At 49.6% G+C, this 20944-nt stretch overlaps 1 protein-coding gene across 1 annotated transcript in view; it reads right to left on the reverse strand.

Moving 5' to 3' along the window:
- Positions 1-8050: 8050 nt before the first annotated feature.
- The window catches only part of UNC119 (unc-119 lipid binding chaperone), a 30032-nt gene continuing 17138 nt past the window's right edge, over positions 8051-20944 (reverse strand). Inside the window, exons 2-5 of the mRNA XM_035139595.2 lie at positions 17086-17199; positions 15136-15238; positions 14191-14363; positions 8051-13237 (exon numbers count right to left, since the gene is read on the reverse strand). Of these exons, the coding sequence (XP_034995486.2) occupies positions 13125-13237; positions 14191-14363; positions 15136-15238; positions 17086-17199 (503 nt within the window). The 3' untranslated portion in view covers positions 8051-13124. The remainder of the gene's footprint in view (positions 13238-14190; positions 14364-15135; positions 15239-17085; positions 17200-20944) is intronic.

Genomic DNA, 20944 nt, shown 5'->3' on the forward strand with positions numbered 1-20944 from the left:
CCTTTGCAAGTCATGCCATTCATTTCATCGGATCCTCTGCTCTGGGGGAGAAATCCAATTCAGTTGGCATTTATACATGGGCTGGCCTGATTCTCACTCTCCACAAACAAAACGCCTGTGAAAATTGCATTTTCAACAGAGCAACCTCAATCCATCTTCAAAAAATTTGAAGAGATATAAGGCCACTAATTAAACTTAAAAGAGGAGCTCCGGCAAGCACGTCTTACCTCGACGCCATCTTAGATAAAAAGCCGAAAATTGCATTTTCCCGAATTTTGTAATGGTTCCAAAAATGCATGTATTGGGATAATGCGTGCTTAAAAATGGATATAATAGAGAGAATGAAAACTGTGTTGCAAAAAATGTGCCTTTGGGGCACAGTTGCCTACAAAAGAATGTGTTTTAGAAGAAATCCACGCTAAACTGCTTATTGATATCACAATGACCTTTTTAAAAAATATATATATATATCTGACATGGCCTTGTGGAGAATGGAACTCAAGCCTGAAAAAAGGAGAAATTGAGAAGAAACAAATTTGACAGGTCACCCATCACTACCAGCCAGCAATTTGCCACCAGATTCCTTCTCCAAGAAGTCTTACATGCAACAAATATATTGCTACGGGCAAGGAATGAGGGCCGTTTGCTTTATATAGATGCAGATACAAACACATATATAATGTTACTAGCAGGGAATGAGCCCAGCACTATCTTGGATTTTTTTTAAAAAAAATCCCTCAAAATTGTGGTTTTTAAATAGATGGTGTAATTTGTGAGTTTGGACCAGTCACACCAGTGACTGGTCAATGAAAATTGCCACACCCACCCCACTGGGCGAACACTTGGGCCAAGAACAGACAGAGGGCCAAACCCCTTTCCCCTTTCATAGAATCCTAGATTCATAGTGTTGGAAGGGACCCTGGGGTAATCTAGTCAAACCCCCCGCAAGGCAGGAATCCCAGCTCAAGAGAAATAGACGGAGATCTATTCTTTCAGGCCAGTGGCTCTTTGCCTCCCCCTAGTGGCTCCCGCGGGCCATGCCTGCCATCAACTGATCCCCGCTTTCCCCACAGATACAGACATGTCTCTCCTGTTGCCCCCCCTTGGGGGGGATTTAAAGAGACAGAGGCTTGCCAGAGATGCAGGTGCTCTGAGCCTCCCTCTCCGCCCAAGGGAGGGGTATTTATGGGTCGCCTGGCAAAGCGTGGAGGGCAGGGAGGAGATAGAAGGGGCAGAAAGGGTTGGTGGCCCCCGAAGCAGCTGGTGGAAATATCCCCGGCAATGAGCAAGCAGCATTGCAACACAGGGTTACGCAACGGTGTGTGTGGCAAGAGCCGTCGCCCCATGAGAGCTGATGCTCCTTCTCCGCCTTCTCGCAAAAGTAAATAATCCTTAATTAGAATCATAGAATCATCGAGTTGGAAGAGACCACAAGGGCCATCCAGTCCAACCCCCTGCCAAGCAGGAAACACCATCAAAGCATTCTTGGCATATGCCTGTCAAGCCTCTGCTTAAAGACCTCCAAAGAAGGAGACTCCACCACACTCCTTGGTAGCAAATTCCACTGCCGGACAGCTCTTACTGTCAGGAAGTTCTTCCTAATGTTTAGGTGGAATCTTCTTTCTTGTAGTTTGAATCCATTGCTCCGTGTCTGCTTCTCTGGAGCAGCAGAAAACAATCTTTCTCCCTCCTCTATATGACATCCTTTTATATATTTGAACATGGCTATCATATCACCCCTTCACCTTCTCTTCTCCAGGCTAAACATACCCAGCTCCCTAAGCCGTTCCTCATAAGGCATCATTTCCAGGCCTTTGACCATTTTGGTTGCCCTCCTCTGGACACGTTCCAGCTTGTCAGTATCCGTCTTGAACTGTGGTGCCCAGAACTGGACACAGTACTCCAGGTGAGGTCTGACTAGAGCATAATAAAGTAAAGGTAAAGGGACCCCTGACCATTAGGTCCAGTCGTGACCGACTCTGGGGTTGAGCGCTCATCTCGCATTATTGGACGAGGGAGCCGGCGTATAGCTTCCAGGTCATGTGGCAAACCAGAGCAGCACATGGAAACGCGTTTACCTTCCCACTATAGCGGTTCCTATTTATCTACTTGCACTTTGACGTGCTTTCGAACTGCTAGGTTGGCAGGAGCTGGGACCAAGCAACGGGAGCTCACCCCGTTGCAGGGATTCGAACCGCCGACCTTCTGATCAGCAAGCCCTAGGCTCTGTGTTTTAACCACAGCGCCACCTGGGTCCCTAGAGCATAATACAGTGGTACTATTACTTCCCTTGATCTAGATGCTATACTCCTATTGATGCAGCCCAGAATTGCATTGGCTTTTTTAGCTGCTGCATCACACTGCTGACTCATGTCAAGTTTGTGGTCTACCAAAACTCCTAGATCCTTTTCACATGTACTGCTCTCAAGCCAGGTTATTATTTATTAAATTTATATGCCACCCGAAGACCACAGGGCCGTTTAGGGTATAAAAATGCAACAGTCACACTTGCTTATTGATAAACAGCCAGCCAGCCCCCTCACACACACACACACACACACGAAGTCAAGGGCTTCCGGTGGATGTTGTGCACAAGTCCTACGCCTGGATTTTCACTGTGGGAACAGGAGGCTGGATTAGATGGGCCCCTTTTTGGTCTGATGCAGCCAGGCTTTTCTTATGGAAGTCTAGTCTGATAGCAGAGCCTCCATGGCCAAGGACAGTCTACCTGTGGATACCAGAGGATGGGGAACAGCTGGAGGGTTGCTGCTGTTGGGCTCAGCTTGTGCTTTGGGGCTTCCCTTGGGGGCTTCTGATTGGCTGCCGTGAGGACAGGAGGCCGGGATAGATGGGATGCTGGCCTGCTCCAGCCAGGCACTGTCTTACAATTTTAGGACCTCAATCTGTTGGCAATCACCACCTAGAATCCTAGAGCTGGAAGAGACCACAAGGGCCATCCAGTCCAACCCCCTGCCAAGCAGGAAACACCATCAAAGCATTCCTGACATATGCCTGTCAAGCCTCTGCTTAAAGACCTCCAAAGAAGGAGACTCCACCACACGCCTTGGTAGCAAATTCCACTGCCGAACAGCTCTTACTGTCAGGAAGTTCTTCCTAATGTTTAGGTGGAATCTTCTTTCTTGTAGTTTGAATCCATTGCTCCATGTCCGCTTCTCTGGAGCAGCAGAAAACAAGCTTTCTCCCTCCTCTATAATATATTTTTACATGGCTATCATTTCACCCCTTAACTTTTTTGCTGAGCTTGGTGAGGCCCTAAGCTCCTGAAGGTAATGGGGCCCTTTATGTGTCCAGCTGTCCTTTGTCAACAACAAATTGTTGCTGTTTTTTTGTTTTGAATATATGCTATGTGGTAATTTATGGACCTAATAGGGATTTAAAGCCATTTGCACATAACAAATAGGAGCCTACACAACACAAAACACTGTTGCTGTGTGTAGGTTTTATTTTATTGTCTTATACTTTGGAAATGCACATCCAGTGTTTTTTCCTTTAAATTTTTTTTGGGGGGCCCAAGCTAGAGCTTGTTTCGCTTATACATAAATCCAGCACTGAGCAGGAAGGGAGAGCTGCGGAAAGCAGGCCCTGTGCGCCAGAGTGAGTCCCAATGCTTAGTTATTTTATTTCCAATATTTATATATCAGCTAACGGCAAAAGTGTCTGGGTGGTTTTCAAGGGGGAAAATAAAAAAACGTAAAATACAATAGAAAACTAAACTCTAACCCAGAATAAAACCAGTGACAGTGAATGGCAACAAATGTAAAAAGCAGTGAAAAATATTTGCGACTGGCGAAGTCCTCACTTAGCACCTATGAAGGTCATTGTAAGACTCCTCTGGGGCTGCCAACACCAAAAAGGGCCTCTCTCTAGTAGCTGACCTCATAACATCTTATAATTGTAGAGTTGGAAGGACACCCAAGGGTCATCTAGCCCACCCCCTGCAATTCAGTTGTTTCCCTTCGCTCTTCCTTGCATTCGTACGCGACACAATTGGCAGGAGAGAAACTCGCAGGGACGGGACATGCATGCTCATAACATTGGGTAGGGGCATACATCAAATTAAAAGAGAATTAAATGGTTTGGAAAGAGCTGGCTGTGCATCGCCAGCACCACAAGGAAGCCCAGCAAGGGAAGGGGTGGTTTTTCAAGCGAATTCCAGAGGGGTGGGCCTGCGCCTTTTCCTTTCTGCACAGTTACCTGCCTTGCGCACTGAGCATCGGCCCATGGCAACAAGGACCCCTGCCTGGCGTATGCTTTTGCCATGTTGCAAACGCGGAACCCACCGCTTTGTCCCCCCCCAGCCCTGATTTTGTACATCAGGGGTGGCCAACTTCCAAGAGACTGCGATCTACTCACAGAGTTTAAAAAGTGGCAGTGATCTACCCCCCTTTTTGGGGTTCAGGTCAAAGTTGTGGAGCTTTTTTCTAAGAAGGAAAACCCTGTTTTGGGGGGTTCACGTACAAGTTGTTGAGCTTCTTTAGGGAAGAAAGCGCCGTTGAGCTTTTTTTTTTTTAGGAAGGAAAGCCCTGTTTTTTGTGGTTCAGGTCATTTTAGGGGTGCAGGGCAAAGATCTTGAGCTTTTTTTAGGGCAGCCACAGTTGTTCAGCTTCTTTGGGGGGGAGCAAGTGATCTACCAGTGATCTACTGCAGACGTCCAGTGATCTACCGGTAGATCACGATCTACCTGTTGGACATGCCTGTTGTACATCATTCCACCTGGTCCTCGCTGCAGAACTTTGCTCTTCTTGGCCGGGGGAGAGCGAGAGCGAGAGAGACATATATAACCAAATCTTCTTCTTCTTCCTGCCGGTTTGTGGGAACAGGATTGCCCAACCGTTTCCTTCATCAAGGGGCACGTGGCTTGCTTTGTCAAAGCCTCCGTCGTTGTGCAATGCCAGCCTGTGCCCAGCACACCCACCTGCAAAACATGCCCTTTCTAGCTTCTGGTGATTCACTGGGGCTCCCATCCTGCAAAACAGATTCAGGCAGGCAGCCTCTTCAGAAGCATCTCTGTTGCTTCCTCTGTTTGGGATGATGCAGCCTTTGCCAAAACACATCTGGAGGGCACCCCAGGCTGGCGAAGAAGGCACAAAAACAGCTCAGTCTCTGTCCGGTTTGCACACTTTGCCTCGGTCTAAGAATGGAAGCCAAACAGCGGAAAGGCAGTGGCGGTGGGAGGGAGGCCTCAATAGGAAAAGCACGCCTCAGTTTAAGAACGGTTTCGTTTTAAGAAGGGACCTCCAGAACGGATTAAGTTCGTAAAGCAAGGTCCCAATGTACTGCCCTTTATCCAAGAATCACAGGGTGGTTTATAAGATGTACTCACCTGGAGTACTGTGTCCAGTTCTGGGCACCACAGTTCAAGAAGGATACCGACAAGCTGGAACGTGTCCAGAAGAGGGCAACCAAAATGGTCAAAGGCCTGGAAACGATGCCTTGTGAGGAACGGCTTAGGGAGCTGGGTAGGTTTAGCCTGGAGAAGAGAAGGTTAAGGGGTGATATGATAGCCATGTTCAAATATATAAAAGGATGTCATATAGAAGAGGGAGAAAGATTGTTTTCTGCTGCTCCAGAGAAGCGGACACGGAGCAATGGATTCAAACCACAAGAAAGAAGATTCCACCTAAACATTAGGAAGAACTTCCTGACAGTAAGAGCTGTTCGGCAGTGGAATTTGCTGCCAAGGAGTGTGGTGGAGTCTCCTTCTTTGGAGGTCTTTAAGCAGAGGCTTGACAGGCATATGTCAAGAATGCTGTGATGGTGTTTCCTGCTTGGCAGGGGGTTGGACTGGATGGCCCTTGTGGTCTCTTCCAACTCTAGGATTCTATGATTCTATGAAAATACAAAACATACCATAGTAACAAACAAAAGCAATGCCCCCCCCCAAGGTTTAATTAGCCAAAGGCCTGGGAGAAAAGGGGTGTTTTTTGCCTGGCACCTAAAGATGGCTCTGTGGCTCAGCCTCCATGGTTGGAAGCAGAGATGCTTCTGAATACCAGTTGCCGGGCACAACAGGAGGGGAGAGTTCTTTGGTGCATGGGGATTATAGAGCGGGGACACCGGAGGGTCATTTAGTCCAACCCCCTGCAATGCAGCAACCACAACAAAGGAATTCCTGACAGGTGGCCATCCGGCCTCTTTAGAAACCTCCAACGAAGGTTGGAGTCTGCCACCTTCTGAGGTGGCCCATTCCACTGCTGAATGGTTCTTTTCAGCAAGAAGTTCTTCCTAATGTTGAGTCAGAATCTCCTTTGATTCATTGGTTCGCTGGAGGTCTTTAAAAAGAGCTGAGGTGGCTATTTGTCAAGGATTCATTCGCTGGGATTGCTGTGTTGCAATTCTTACGATAGGCAGCGATCAGACCCGTGAGAGTTAGCCAACTCATACACCCATTTTACAGATAGGGATTGGCGAGGCCAAGATGGAGAGACATCTGGCCGTGCCCAAGACCACACATGGAGGCTTTGTGGTTCGAGGGGACATGATGGTGTCTGCCCCAGGTCAAGTCAGTTCTTGCAAAAGTCAGGCTGTCTCGCTCCACGGCTGCACACTTTTTTCCACGATGCCAGCAAAGGCTACATTTCTGCCCACGGAAAGATGGGCACTCACTCAAATGGTCTTGTGATGGCCCCAGCGCCCTGCAGTTTATCAAGGTTGCCATCTTATTCTTCCCCAGGGCTCCTTAGCTGGGATTCCTGCATTGCCAGGGGTTGGACTAGATGTCCCTTGAGACCCCTTCCGCTTCTACAATTCTATGATTCATTTGAGGTTTATAAACAAAGGTCAGATGGCCATGATCCAGAAGGCTCCTCTTATGAGGTCCAGTGCTTTTTTTCTGGGGCAGGGGTTCCCAACAAAATTTTCTCAAGGACCCCTCATCGAGCCACTATTGTGACAAGGACCCTCATTAATTCCTAATCCTAAAATTAAAAAGTGAGAGCCAAATTAAGAGTCTTTTTATAAGAGTCCAGGGAGGAGGGAGGGGAATGGAGAAGACAGGGTACCTGCACAGTAGCGCACAAATGAAGCCGACGCGCGCAAAGCATCTTGGGGAGGTGAGCGTTAGTAGAATGCGCGCGCTGCCTCTTTGCAAAACAGTAGTGTTTGTAAAGCGCCACCTAACGGCATACAGCAGAACTACTGCCTCTATCTAATTCTAGTTTTGTGCTAGACTCTGCTCATGCAGGAAGCGGCCAAAACAAAAAATCTGTTATCATACGAAATATATTTAATTTTTTTTTATTCTAATAGCATCTTGCGGACCCCTCTGGCATAGCTTGCGGACCCCTGGGGGTCCCCGGACCACCTGTTGGGAACCACTGTTCTGGGGGAACGCAGGGGTACGCATACCCCTAAACATTTGGCCTCATTGAGGGGCAGCATTTCAATATGAGTAGGAAAAAGAGAGTAGCCCTAAACATTATTTTTTGGAGGGGGGGGAGCACTGTGGAGGTCTATTGTGACAGCAGAACCTCCAAGCCCAGCAGCAGTCTACCTCTGAATACCAGGCAATGGGGAACAACTGGAGACTTGATGATGCACTCAGATCCCATTTGCAGAATTCCCTTTGGGGCAGGAGGTTGACCACTGCGAGAACAGGATGCTGCACTAGGCAGGCCTCCCTTGGCCTCATCCAGCTGCTTTGGGGCTCTTATATATGTCTGTGTATGTCCGTGTATGTATAGAAATCTGGGAGTTTCAAAGGTCTGCCGTGCCGCCTGCTTTATGGACTTCATGCAGCCTTGGCCCCACCCACCTTTGCCTCTGGCTCCACCCCCACCAGCATGTGGCCCTGAGGAGGTTTCTGATGAGGGAATGTGGCCCTCCAGCTGGAAAGAGCTCCCCCTGCCTGCCTGCTGCAGAGGGAAGAGATTTGCCCCACTGCCCTGATTTTGTCCTTTGGGTGTCTCTGGCAGGTAGTCTTCCTCTGAAAACCGGGCAACGGGGAACAACTGGAAAGCTTCATGGCTGGGCTGGGGGTTGGATTCGAACCCTGGTCTCTCCCAGTCCCAACAATCTAACCACGGATGCCCTCAAACAAAGGAGAGTTTAAAACAGGCAAAGAAAACACCAGCTCGCTTATTTTGGATCACTCGTTTACTTTCAAGTATTTGGAGAGGGACGTTTGTGCCATAGCTGGGCGATTGATCATTTTTACAGTTTTACAGGAGAACAAACATTTGTTCGAGGAAAGTTTGCTTCTTCTTTTTTTTCCAAAGTCCTTTCCCGTCCCACCCGGAAAAAAAAAACACCCCATAACCTGTAAGTGGAAACGCAAAATGGTTTTGAAACAATTCCCCTTTCGCCCGAGGATCGGGGGCATCCATGCTGCCTTCCAGATATTTGTGGGCTGCAGCTCCCACCGGCGCCATCCCTAACCATTGGTCATGCTGGCTGATGGGAGTCCAGCCATGTCTGGAGACTGGCCGTAGATGACCAAGCAGCTCTGCCTTCTCTCTGTCACCCAAAAGCAATTCTCCATTTTCCACCCCCAAAACGAACATACTCCTTGCTTATTCTTCACCAGTGGGGGAAACCTTTTAAATTTTCAACCTCTCTTGCAATGGTCCGCCTGACCTTCTCCCTGCAAGAGTTGCTTACTCACTTAAACTCTTCCTTCGTGATTTGCCCTTTCTCCCATTTCTTCTACGTGGCCCTTTAAAATCTCCGCTCGTCTGTAATCTCCTTTAGATGCCTCCCATTCCTACAAGGAAGACCTGGCTATTATAAATCCTATTTTATTTTTCCTGGAATAATCACCCACTTCTTTTGGTTTCAAATTCAGCATTGCAGACCCCTCCATGCTCTGGCAACTTGCATCTGCCGCTTGCGTCGCATGTTCCTATGAAATCTGATGAGTTTGGTAGCTAAGCAAGGGAAATGGATACGGTGAACATTGCTACCGTGTCCCCCAAGGAGGAATCCTAATGTCTACCTATCAAATGATGCGCTGCAGCTCTAGGCAGGTGGACAAAGAACTGTGTCACATCCGGAACTTGATTCCCAGTGACTGAATGGGAGAACTGTAGACTTGGAGGGGACCCCGAGGGACATCTATGTAGCCCAACCCCCCTGTGATGCAGGAATCGCAGCTAAATCGTTGCATTCTAATATTATCACCACAGCAGCTGGGTCATGTGAACTCGCACACCCACAACTCAAAAGAGACACACACACACACACAAAAAAGAAAACCACACACTTCTTAAGAGCGTTTTGCCAGGTGATGCTAAAAATCTCTCCAAAGGCCAGACAATCAATGAAAATCTTCTGTGCATTTGATGAGCATTTAATGTGTCCGTTTTGTGGCTCTGTGGAAGTCTTGTGGCACCTTAAGAGACTTATTATTATACTACAGGAGGAGCTTTTGTGGACGCCTTCCATCGGACGGGGTGGGGGGCCGTGAGCAGAGCGGGATGAATGAAGTAGGGACACAGGGCGCTGCTTTGGCCGAATCGGAGCATTGATCCCTCCTGTCCTACCAGCGAGGCTGCAATTTGGAGAGTGTTCCCCAACCCCAATGAGAGGCAGGGGTCCCCCTTGGCTGCCCCCAGGCAGAGAGCTCTTCAGACTCCTCCTCTCCCTCCCAGCCTCTCGCCTTAAAAGCACATCTCACCAATAGGTCTGGCTGTTCACCGGGGGGGGGGGGTCAGTGGTTCAAGCCCGCCCAGGGATGGCTGCGGGCAAAATCTCTACACTGCTGGGAGCTGGACGAGACGACCTTTGGGTCCTTCCCAACCCTACCATTCCATTATTCTACACAGCTTTCCATTTGTGAAAACTTTAGAAGGGCACAGAAATGAGAATGCGGCCATTTCTGTAAGAAATCCTGCAGCCCCCCCCTTTTTTTCTCTCTCTAGAAATCCCAGAAACCAGACTGGAGGGGGGGGTATTGTGAGCCTCTTACCACCTCAACAGTGGGAATGTAGGAAGCTGTCTTGTGCAGAGCCAGGCCCATCTAGCTCAGTATTGCCGGCACTGACTGGCAGCAGCAGCTCTCCAGGGCTCTCTGCCAGCCCTACCCGGAGATGCCCCTGGAGATTGAACCCGGGACCTTCTGCATCCAAAGCAGGCACTCGACCACTACAGCCCTTCTTTTAAAAATAAAGATTCCAGTCCTCATGGTTGTGAGTGAAGTTAGGGACACGAGTGGCCCCCGTTTGCCAAGTCAGGCTGCCGGCCTGCCTACCTCAGTATTGCCCACACTGACAGGCAGCTATGGCTCTGCAGGAGTACAGGGCAGGCCTCATCCTGGGACTTTGAACCCGGGACTTTTGTGCCACCCTTCCCCCAAAGAAAAGAGGTGGGGAGGAAAGAACTCTGCCCAGTGGGAATGATTTTCCTCCAACGACAGAGAATCGTGCCGCTTACAACACAGCCAACCTATTTTTTTAATGCTATAAAAAAATAAACCGCGGCAATTCTGCAGCCGAGGAGAATTGCCGGCAGAGGTATTGCTGAAGACGGGGTCTTTTGCGTGCCTCCGTTTGGCTACAAGGTAATTCCTCGGATCTTCCATAAGAAGATTGTCTTTTTCTTAACTGACAAGTGCCAAGAAGGATCACCCTTGAGTGCTTAAAACTCTTGCGCACTCTTATCCATGCGCCCCGCCCCCCCCCAAGCTGCAAGATGCTGTCGTGATCATTGCTAATGGTAAACGTCTTGGGCTGAGCCCCAGAAACGGGCTCTGCAATCTTTTGCACGCTGCATTTTCATTTTGACATTTGGGGGGGGAAACAAGAGCAACGTCACAGTTCCGTGATGCTTCTGGCGGGAAGCTCAAGTCTTGCCCCTGGTCCATACTTATGCTTGAAAATAGAAAAATGGAATTCATCTGACTGGTCAAAATTAGGGGAAACGACTCGACCAGGAGATGATGCGCGCACACACACACACACACCTTCCTCACACACCTCCTGCTCTGGACTGCCAACCCCCCCCCCCCTCAGTTGACCCCCTCCTTGGCCCAGTGATGCCTGCAAAACTTTCAGGAGACTGTAAGGCAAAGGACCACGAGACTCTCTGCCTTTTCCGCTTGGACTGCTGTGTCCGGAGAGGGAATGAGAAACAGGCCTTATCTGCTGTCCGGTAAAATCCTGCTTTTCGGAGGCCGGCACATGGCTGTTTCAATTAACTCGCGCTTAGTATTTAAAGAGCTCCCTAAATAATGGCCACCCCCCCACACCCACACACAAAACACCAGTGGCCTGGAGGCTCCGTGATACAACAGGAATAAAAAGGAATCCTTCTCTCCCACCCAAACTCTCTATTCCATCCTGGTTGCATTTTTCAGCTTCTGAGCCCCCCAAGCCCAACGGGGAAGACTCCCCGCCGCCACCGCCTTCCTCTCCTTGGACGTTCTGGGGGAGTCAAATGCCCACGGAGAGCTTGGCTCTTCCCATGAGCCCCACGGAGGCACCCCAGTATCTTAAGTCGCTTGCGGCCCCTGGCCTTTGGGCTTGCGCATCTTCGGAGAAGGGACGTTTCCCAGGCGATTCACACGGAAAGCAAGCCAAAGAGAGAGAATGCTTAAAATAAGGAAATCCCATTCCCCAAATCCCCCTTAACAGGGCAGGCTACTCTCCCTCCCAAAAAGCCCCCCCCCCCGGCTGGATTCTGGTCTGAGAGGCACCCCTTTAACAAAGAAGTCGGGTTTGGGGTAAGGGGGGGGGTTCTGTCGGCCAGGCCTGTAAGGGAAGGAAGAGGTGTCTGCGGGAGGGGCGGAGGACGAGGGGAGACCCACGAAAGGGCTGGAGACCCCCCCCCCACTCTCCAGCATTGCACAGAAGATGGAAGAGGCCTGGCAGAAGAGGAATACCCCATCTGGTCTTCCAAGCATTGAGGGGCCGACTAATATACCCACAGCTATCTTTCTATCTTGCAGGGACCCAGGTGACGCTGTGGTTAAACCACTGAGCCTAGGGCTTGCTGATCAGAAGGTCGGCGGTTCGAATCCCTGTGACGGGGTGAGCTCCCGTTGCTCGGTCCCAGCTCCTGCCAACCTAGCAGTTCGAAAGCACGTCAAAATGCAAGTAGATAAATAGGAACCGCTACAGCGGGAAGGAAAACGGCGTTTCCATGTGCTGGACTGGTTTGCCAGAAGCGGCTTTGTCATGCTGGCCACATGACCTGGAAGCTGTACGCCGGCTCCCTCGGCCAATAATGGGAGATGAGCGCGCAACCCCAGAGTCGGTCACGACTGGACCTAATGGTCAGGGGTCCCTTTACCTTTACCTTTCTATCTTTCTAAGTGCAAATGACAGACGGCATTGGAATGCAGAAATTTGCTGGGCTTGGGGTGGGGGAGCGTGACAATGGAAGTAAAAGACCCTCTGGCTCCCCCCCCCCAGCGGCCCGTTTCTGTGACAAGCCTCCAGGCCCCCCCCAAGAGAGATGGCAAAGGGTGGGGCACCCAGGAGACCCCGGGATTGTGCCGAATGGGGTGTTATGGGATCTGGGCTCCCACCCAGCTTCAGACGCACAGTTGTCGCCCTTTCCAAGTGTCCGAGGCTCCTTCAGGTCTTAAAAAAAACCCAGCACCTATCTAGATGATATCCTGATTTGCTTCCACTTCTCAGAACGCTGAAGGAAATGGGAACGGGAGGTTAGGGCTCTGCCCCGAGGGCCACACAGATCCTTCATCCGACCAGAGGGAAGGTGCATGTCTCAGAGTCCGCATCCGTCTGCCACCGAGAAAAAGGGGGTCATTGAGTACGCCACTCTCTTGGAGAGAGCATCTGGGGTCGGTTTTCTGCCAAAAAAAACCCCAAACCCCTGGGCCAAAGACGAAAAGAGAGACACACACACACCATAGCCGGTATGGAACGCAGACCTTGTTGGCCCGGAGTTAACTACGTGGAGCTATTTCAAGCCACAACTACGGGGTTACTCGGTGGTGTGAGGAGGCTCTCCCTGGGAGACGGGGTGGGCAGGGGGGTTGCCTCGACAGCTCAAGGAACAGTTAACGACTTCAGCTAATTTTAGTCCCAAAACACCAGCTCCTGGCAGGGTCCTCGGATCCTGGCTCTCCATGCCAACGCCGGCCGGCGGAAAACCCGGACCCATCTCTACAGGAATTTGCGGGAAAGGCGCCTGCCGGCTCCGCGTCAGGGTCCCCCGCTGTAGGAATAATCCGCTTTGTTGTGCATCACCAGCTTGCTATCCACAAAGTAGAAACTGTCTGACTGGGTCTCGTAGGGGTGCAGGATCATCTCCTGAACTGCAAAGGAGGAAGGGAAAAGAAAGAGGCTCACAGCCAACAGCAACCCTCCAAACAAAGACGCCCAGCCTCCCAGATCCTTGGGGGGGGGGCTCTTCTCTAGGTCCCGACACCCTCACAGGCCCACTGGTTGGGGACGTGGGGAGGGCTTCTTCCAACCTTTGGAACTCCCTGCCAAGAGAAGCCGGATTCGCTCCTTCCTTTGGCAGCAGGAGAAGATTGCTCTATTCCAACAGGCTTTTGGGGATTGGCTGGTTGTTGTTGTTTTGGGGTTGTTGTTTTTTAAAGGAAAGGGGTTTTAAATAGCCATGTGCTGCTTATATTACCCATATTTTAATAGATCAGTTTTTTATATTATTTCATTTCTGTTAGTTTTTGATTAATGAGTCTACAGTATACGCTTTTAGCTTTTTGTGTCACTGTTGTTTTAATTTGCAGAAGCCACCTTCAGCACCGGTCTGGGGAAAAGGTGGGATATTAATTATAATAATAATAATAATAATAATAATAATAATAATAATAATACAGGTGGATAAAATTATTTGTTTAGGGAAGCTTTTAATGTTTGATGGATTACTGTATTTTAATATTTTGTTGGAAGCCGCCCAGAGTGGCTGCGGAAGCCCAGCCAGATGGGCGGGTATAAATAAATAATTATAATAATAATAATTATTATTAATATTATTATTATACAGATGGATAAAACGATTTGACCTTTCCCAAAATGGAGCAGATTGGTACAATCAGACGCCATTCTGAATCAAGATGGCGGAAGGAAGCTTTCGAACCCGGGCTGGTCTTTGTGAGTTTTTAGCATTCCCAAGCAATGCCTGCTGGGAGGTGGGGGTCCAACAACTGCCGGAGGTCTCTCTCCCCCCCCCCCCCCGGCTCCTTCTGCCCCACTGTTGCACCCTCCTCTCTCCCCCCCCCCCCCCCGGTTGGCAGCCGCTTACTGAGGTCTTCAGAGAGCTGGGGGAACTCGTAGATGTGCTCGCAGGTATTCTTGCTGCTGGGGATGCAGAACCCGAACTCGAAATCGAAACTCTTCAGCAGCTGGTCCCGGAAGTAATGCCTCTCGATCATGCGGAAGTTATTGATGGGCTTGTCGCCCACGGTGAACTCCACCCTGAGAGGGGGGGAAAGAAAGCTGAGGTTCCCGCAAGACGTAGAACCGGAAGGCAGACTTTCCAAAACAGCAGAGTCATAAAACTATCAGAACCTTCACTGAGATTCCTGCCGTGAAGGGGGTGGACTAGATGAAACCTTGAGGGCCCCTTTCAAGAATTATACGATTCTGTGAAAAAGTGGGAGATGATTTCTCGGCTAGGAGTCACTTTTTTAAAACTCTCAAAGAGAGAGGGAAGGACATAGCTCAGTGGCAGAGCAGCTGCCTTGCTTGCAGAAGGCCCCAGGTTCAATCCCCAATGTTGGGCAGAGCAAGACTCTTGCCTGAAACCCTGGAGAGTGGCTGCCAGTCAGTGTAGGCATCACTGAGCTAGACAGACCAATGGTCTGACTCAGTCAGACAGAAGACAGCTTCCTGTGGCCCTTAAACCAGCTCTGAACTCAGAACCATGAGGACTAGAATCTTTATCTTTAAGGGAAGGGCTAAGGGCACAGAGCACCTGCTTGGCATGCAGAAGGTCCCAGGTGGCATCTCCCATTAGGGCTGGGCATATCCCTGGTCTGAAACACCAGGAGAGCTGCTGCCAGCCCGTGTGGAGCACCTTCCCCAACCGGGTGCCATCCAGATGTGGCGAACTATGATTCCCATCAGCCCCTGCTACCATTTCACCCCTGAGCTGGAGGCCTAGAATGTGCATTTATCCAAACAGACATGGAACAGGGAAGGTCTCTGCGTCCAAGCGAAGGCCTTGACAGGTCAGCCGCTCACTTACGTGGCTCCGACCTGACGCAGCCGCAGAAACGCCGGCGTGAACTGGTAGCGCACAAAGCGCCCGGCGTTGGGGTCAATGTCCTTCTTGTCACTGTGCTCTCGCTCTGGAAGAGAGAGAAAATGAAAGAAAACAGGATGTAAGGAGAGGCTGCTGGCCTATCCAGTCCAACACCCAGCACCCTCTCCCAGAATCATGAGGGTGAGGAACTTGTCTCTTGAAAGCAAAAACGAGTTCTCTGAAGAGGAGTTCTCTGAGGGGAAGGAGGTGAGAGTCTGGCTGGACCAGGCCAAGGGGGTCCGTCTAGTTCTGCCTCCTTTCGTCACAGCGGCCAACCAAATGGGAAGAAGCCCACAAGCAGCAGGATGAGACCCTAGTTATCTCCCGCTTGGACTACTGCAACGCGTTCTGCGTGGGGCTACCTTTGAAGGTGACCCGGAAACTGCAATTAATCCAGAATGCGGCAGCTGGACTTGTGACAGGGAGCGGCCACCGAGACCACATAACACCGGTCTTGAAAGACCTGCATTGGCTCCCAGGACATTTCCAAGCACCATTCAAAGTGTTGGTGCTGACCTTGAAAGCCCTCAACGGCCTCGGCCCTGTAGGAGCGTCTCCTTCAAATTACAAGAAAGAAGATTCCACCTCAACATTAGGAAGAACTTCCTGACAGTAAGAGCTGTTCGGCAGTGGAATTTGCTGCCAAGGAGTGTGGTGGAGTCTCCTTCTTTGGAGGTCTTTAAGCGGAGGTTTGACAGCCATCTGTCAAAAATGCTTTGATGGTGTTTCCTGCTCGCCAGGGGGTTGGACTGGATGGCCCTTGTGGTCTCTTCCAACTCTATGATTCTATGATTCCCATTATTCAGCCCAGACACTGAGGTCCAGCTCCACGGGCCTTCTGGCAGTTCCCTCCCTGCGAGAAGTGAGGTTACAGAGAACCAGGCAGAGGGCCTTCTTGGTGGTGGCGCCCGCCCTGTGGAACGCCCTCCCATCAGATGTCAAGGAAATAAACAACTATCCAACTTGTAGAAGACATCTGAAGGCAGCCCTCTTTAGGGAAGTTTAAAAAGTTTGAAGTTTTATTCTGTTTTTAATGTTCTGTTGAAAGCCGCCCAGAGTGGCTGGGGAAACCCAGCCAGATGGGCGGGGGATAACTAATTAAATAAATTAATAATAATAATCATTATTATTATTATCCCTGGGCATGGAGGTTCTGCTATCACAATAGACCTCTGTAAGAAGAGCTGGATCAGCCCAGCCTCACAGGGGCCAACCAGGTGCCCCAATGGGAAACCTGCCAGCAGGATCCGAGCACAAGAGCTTCACTCTCCCCTCCTGTGCCTTTGGGGTGGAGGTCAAACAAACTGTTGGCAGGTTGTAGCACCTGCTGTGGCTGTAAATGAATTTGTCCAGTTCTCTTTTAAAGCCGACTAGGCTGGTGGCCATCGCTGCCTCATGTGGCAGGCAGTTCCGTGGTTTAACAACAGCAAAAAGCGCTAAAACAAAATGCTAGAAATCTGTCCCAAAGGGAGAAAGCATCCAGACCTCTGGGAAGGGGGTGTGGCTCAGTGGCAGAGCCCCTGCTTGGCATGCAGAAGGTCCCAAGCTCAATCCCTGGACGCTCCAGGTACGGTTGGGAATGACACCCAGCCGGAAACTCTGTAGAATCCCTGCCACTGATCCGACACAGTACAAGGCTCCTGTTTAAAGCAGAACCATGAGGACTAGAGCCTTGCAACAGCTTTGCATGCAGAAGGTCCCAGGTTCTGCATCTCGGGGCATCTCGAGGTAAGTCTGGGGAAAAGCCTGTCTTCCTGAATCCCTGGAGAGCTGCTGCCGGCCAGTGCAGACAATACTGAGGCAGATGGACCAATGGTCAGATTCGGTTGTAAGGCAGCTTCCTGTTCGAAGCAGTCGTCCCTTCCATCAGAATAATGAGGACTAGGAACTTACCTGAAGCCGGCGGCTTGGTGATTTCAAACAGCACCGTGCCCGACTCCATGTCTCGGATTTTGAACCGGGTGAAATCTATCTTGTAGACGTTCTCCTCCGGGGTGCAGAGGTAGTCTGCGGGAGAGAAGGGTCATCCGAGTTAGGAGGGCAGGCGGGCAAAAGGTTTCAGGCCTGCCCCATAGGCAGGTGCAGGGTTCGAAAGCTGCTCCGCTTTCCTTTTCAGGGGCGGGAGGAGAAATTTGGTGCAGGTCAGATTTCATTGATTTGTAAAAAATAAAAATAAAAAATAAAAATGCATGCATAAATTGAATACAGTAGGGAAAATTTATGCTGATAATGAATTTCCACAAGGGACTTAAACGAATAATAATAATTACAAATGGATTGGATGTTTTGTTTGCAATTCCTGCATTGCAGGGTATTGGACTGGATGACCCTTGGGGGTCCCTTCCGACTCTACCATTCTACGATGCTGAAATGTGGTGAGCTGAGTGGGGAAATGAGAAACTGAGAGAAATCAAAATTGCCCAATTCGTTCATCTCTCATTCCTCTTGTTGTGGGGTCTGCGACTCCACTCAGCCTGAATCCACATCAACAGGTGGAAGCAGCCTTGGTGTTGTGGCTGGGCGTACACCATAATCCTGCCGAAGCTGAACTTTATGAGATTTATTTCAAACCAAGTTTCTAGACCTTATGACTGGAAGCGGACACTGGAAACATGCAGCCAACACCATGTGCTTGTAACCAGAGGAGGAAGGTGAATACAATCCTTTCCTCCTCTCCCTATTCCGCAAGCAGAAGAAAGGGGGGAAACGAATAAAAAGCGTTCAAGTTTCCCACACAGGTTGCAGAATCCAGCTAATTTTTCCTCTAGAACTGCTTTACTGCCGCTTCTAAATTATTATTATTTTGCCAGAGTCCTGAAGCAGCAACCACCGCCATCAAATTTTAAATTCTTTTAAATTCTTTAAATGAAAGGCACAAATACAGGATGGGTGACACCTGGCTTGAGAGCAGTACATGTGAAAAGGATCTAGGAGTCTTGGTAGACCACACACTTGACATGAGTCAGCAGTGTGATGCAGCAGCTAAAAAAGCCAATGCAATTCTGGGCTGCATCAATAGGAGTATAGCATCTAGATCTAGGGATGTAATAGTACCACTGTATTCTGCTCTGGTCAGACCTCACCTGGAGTACTGTGTCCAGTTCTGGGCACCACAGTTCAAGAAGGATACTGACAAGCTGGAACGTGTCCAGAGGAGGGCAACCAAAATGGTCAAAGGCCTGGAAACGATGCCTTATGAGGAACGGCTTAGGGAGCTGGGTATGTTTAGCCTGGAGAAGAGAAGGTTAAGGGGTGATATGATAGCCATGTTCAAATATATCAAAGGATGTCATATGGAGGAGGGAGAAAGGTTGTTTTCTGCTGCTCCAGAGAAGCGGACACGGAGCAATGGATTCAAACTACAAGAAAGAAGATTCCACCTAAACATTAGGAAGAACTTCCTGACAGTAAGAGCTGTTCGGCAGTGGAATTTGCTACCAAGGAGTGTGGTGGAGTCTCCTTCTTTGGAGGTCTTTAAGCAGAGGCTTGACAGGCATATGTCAAGAATGCTTTGATGGTGTTTCCTGCTTGGCAGGGGGTTGGACTGGATGGCCCTTGTGGTCTCTTCCAACTTTATGATTCCATGATTCTATAACCCAGGATTTTTATTTTTATTTTTATGTATCAAAGGAAGCATGCATGGTGCTTTGCCTCTCACCCTTGTGCCTCCTTGGCAAAGTCTCTACCTTCTGCCTCCTCCCTCTCCCAGAAAAGGAGCAGCCGGCGGGCATTTGGTGCCCCTGCGGCTGCAGCCTTGCCAACCCTAAGAGGCTTTGCCCTCTGACAGAACAAAAAGGATAAGCTCCTTTGCAGCCACTAAGCCAAATACACCTAAATAGAGGACAAAGATCTGTGTACACCCTTCTCTCCAGAGAGGCGCTCTCCCAGGGAACCCCGGGGCAGGGGACTCTGTGCCAACAGTAGCAAGAGAAGCCAATTTTAAGTTGCATTCACAGAACCCTAGTGTCCAGATCAAGGGAAGTCATAGTCCCACTCTATTTTGCCTTGGTCAGACCACACCTAGAATCCTGCGTCCAGTTCTGGGCACCACAATTTAAGAAGGATGTTGACAAGCTGGAAGGTGCTCAGAGGAGGGCGGCCAGGATTATCAAAGGCATGGGAACCAAGCCTGATGAGGAACGGTTGAAGGAGCTGGGTATGTTTAGCCTGGATAAGAGGAGACCGAGAGGAGAAAGGATAGCCACCTTCAAATATCTCAAGGATATTCAAATATCTCACATGGAAGATGTCGCAAGCTTGTTTTCTCCTGCTCTGAAGATCAGGACTCGAACCCGTGGCTCCAAGTTACAAGAAAGGAGATTCCGACTCAACATCAGGGAGTACTGTTTGACAGTGGAACAGAGTCCTTCGTAAGGTGGCAGACTCTCCTTCCTTGGCGGTTTTTAAGCACAGGTTGGGTGGCCATCTGTCCTGGATGCTTTAGCTGAGATTCCTGCCTTGCAGGGGGTTGGACTAGATGACCCCGGGTCCCTTCCAGCTCTATGATAAATTGTGCCACTAACTCACGTTTGTTTTTAAAGCCCTAAACAACTCAGGTCCCACAGATAGGAAAGGCCGCCTCCTTCCCCCCCCCCAATCCCCACTGAGTGTTGAGATCGGCAGGCGGGGCCTTCTTGGTAGTTTCTCCTCCTGCAGATGCTCAGGGACTGCGGCCGAGGGGAAGAGGGTCTTCTCTGTGGCGGCCCCTAAGCTGGGCAACTCCCACCCCAAGTGCGCCTGACAACCTTCATTGCACTGCTTCCATTGAATGCTGAAGATCTCCCTTTCTACTCAGGCTCTCAACATTCAGGGTGAATTGATTTTTGTGATTGTAGACTCGTGGAAACGGAGAACTGTTGGAAGGACCCTGAGGGTCATCTAGTCCAGCCCCAGGACTCCAAGCAGGGTCTGAACAAGGTAGCATTCATTTACTTTTTATTCTTTATTTAAGAAAATTCTTACCAGTTGATGGCAAAAAAAACCTCAGAGTGGTTTACAAAATGACAAAACAAGAAAACCAAGAAAGATTCGCAAGGCTACTTCAAAGCGTACAAAAGGTAAAATACTCAAACAGGTTAGAATTACCGTAACTTCCTAAGCATATGGACAGGTTTGCCTCAACAAAATTGTTCTTAGCAGGTGCCAAAAAGTGTAAACCGGAAGATGCTGCTTGATATCAAGAGGCAGGGAGTTCCAAGGTGTAAATGCTGCCACGCTAAGCAGCCAAGTTCTTACAAGTGCGGAACGGGAGTCGTCTGGCAGCGCCAATTTCCCCGATCAGAGCGATCAAATGGGCACTGGGGGGGGGGCAAGTCGATCCCATAGGTAAACAAGGCACGTTCTTTCAAATTGAGAGCAGTACATGTGAAAAGGATCTAGGAGTCCTGGTAGACCACAGACTTGACATGAGTCAAGAGTGTGATACAGCAGCTAAAAAAGCCAATGCAATTCTGGGCTCGATCAATAGGAGTATAGCATCTAAATCAAGGGAAGTAATAGTACCACTGTATTCTGCTCTGGTCAGACCTCACCTGGAGTACTGTGTCCAGTTCTGGGCACCACAGTTCAAGAAGGATACTGACAAGCTGGAACGTGTCCAGAAGAGGGCAACCAAAATGGTCAAAGGCCTGGAAATGATGCCTTATGAGGAACGGCTTAGGGAGCTGGGTATGTTTAGCCTGGAGAAGAGAAGGTTAAGGGGTGATATGATAGCCATGTTCAAATATATAAAAGAATGTCATATAGAGGAGGG

The sequence above is a fragment of the Zootoca vivipara genome, chromosome 15, assembly GCF_963506605.1.
Source record: "Zootoca vivipara chromosome 15, rZooViv1.1, whole genome shotgun sequence".
In the NCBI taxonomy this organism is placed as follows: Eukaryota; Metazoa; Chordata; class Lepidosauria; order Squamata; family Lacertidae; genus Zootoca; species Zootoca vivipara.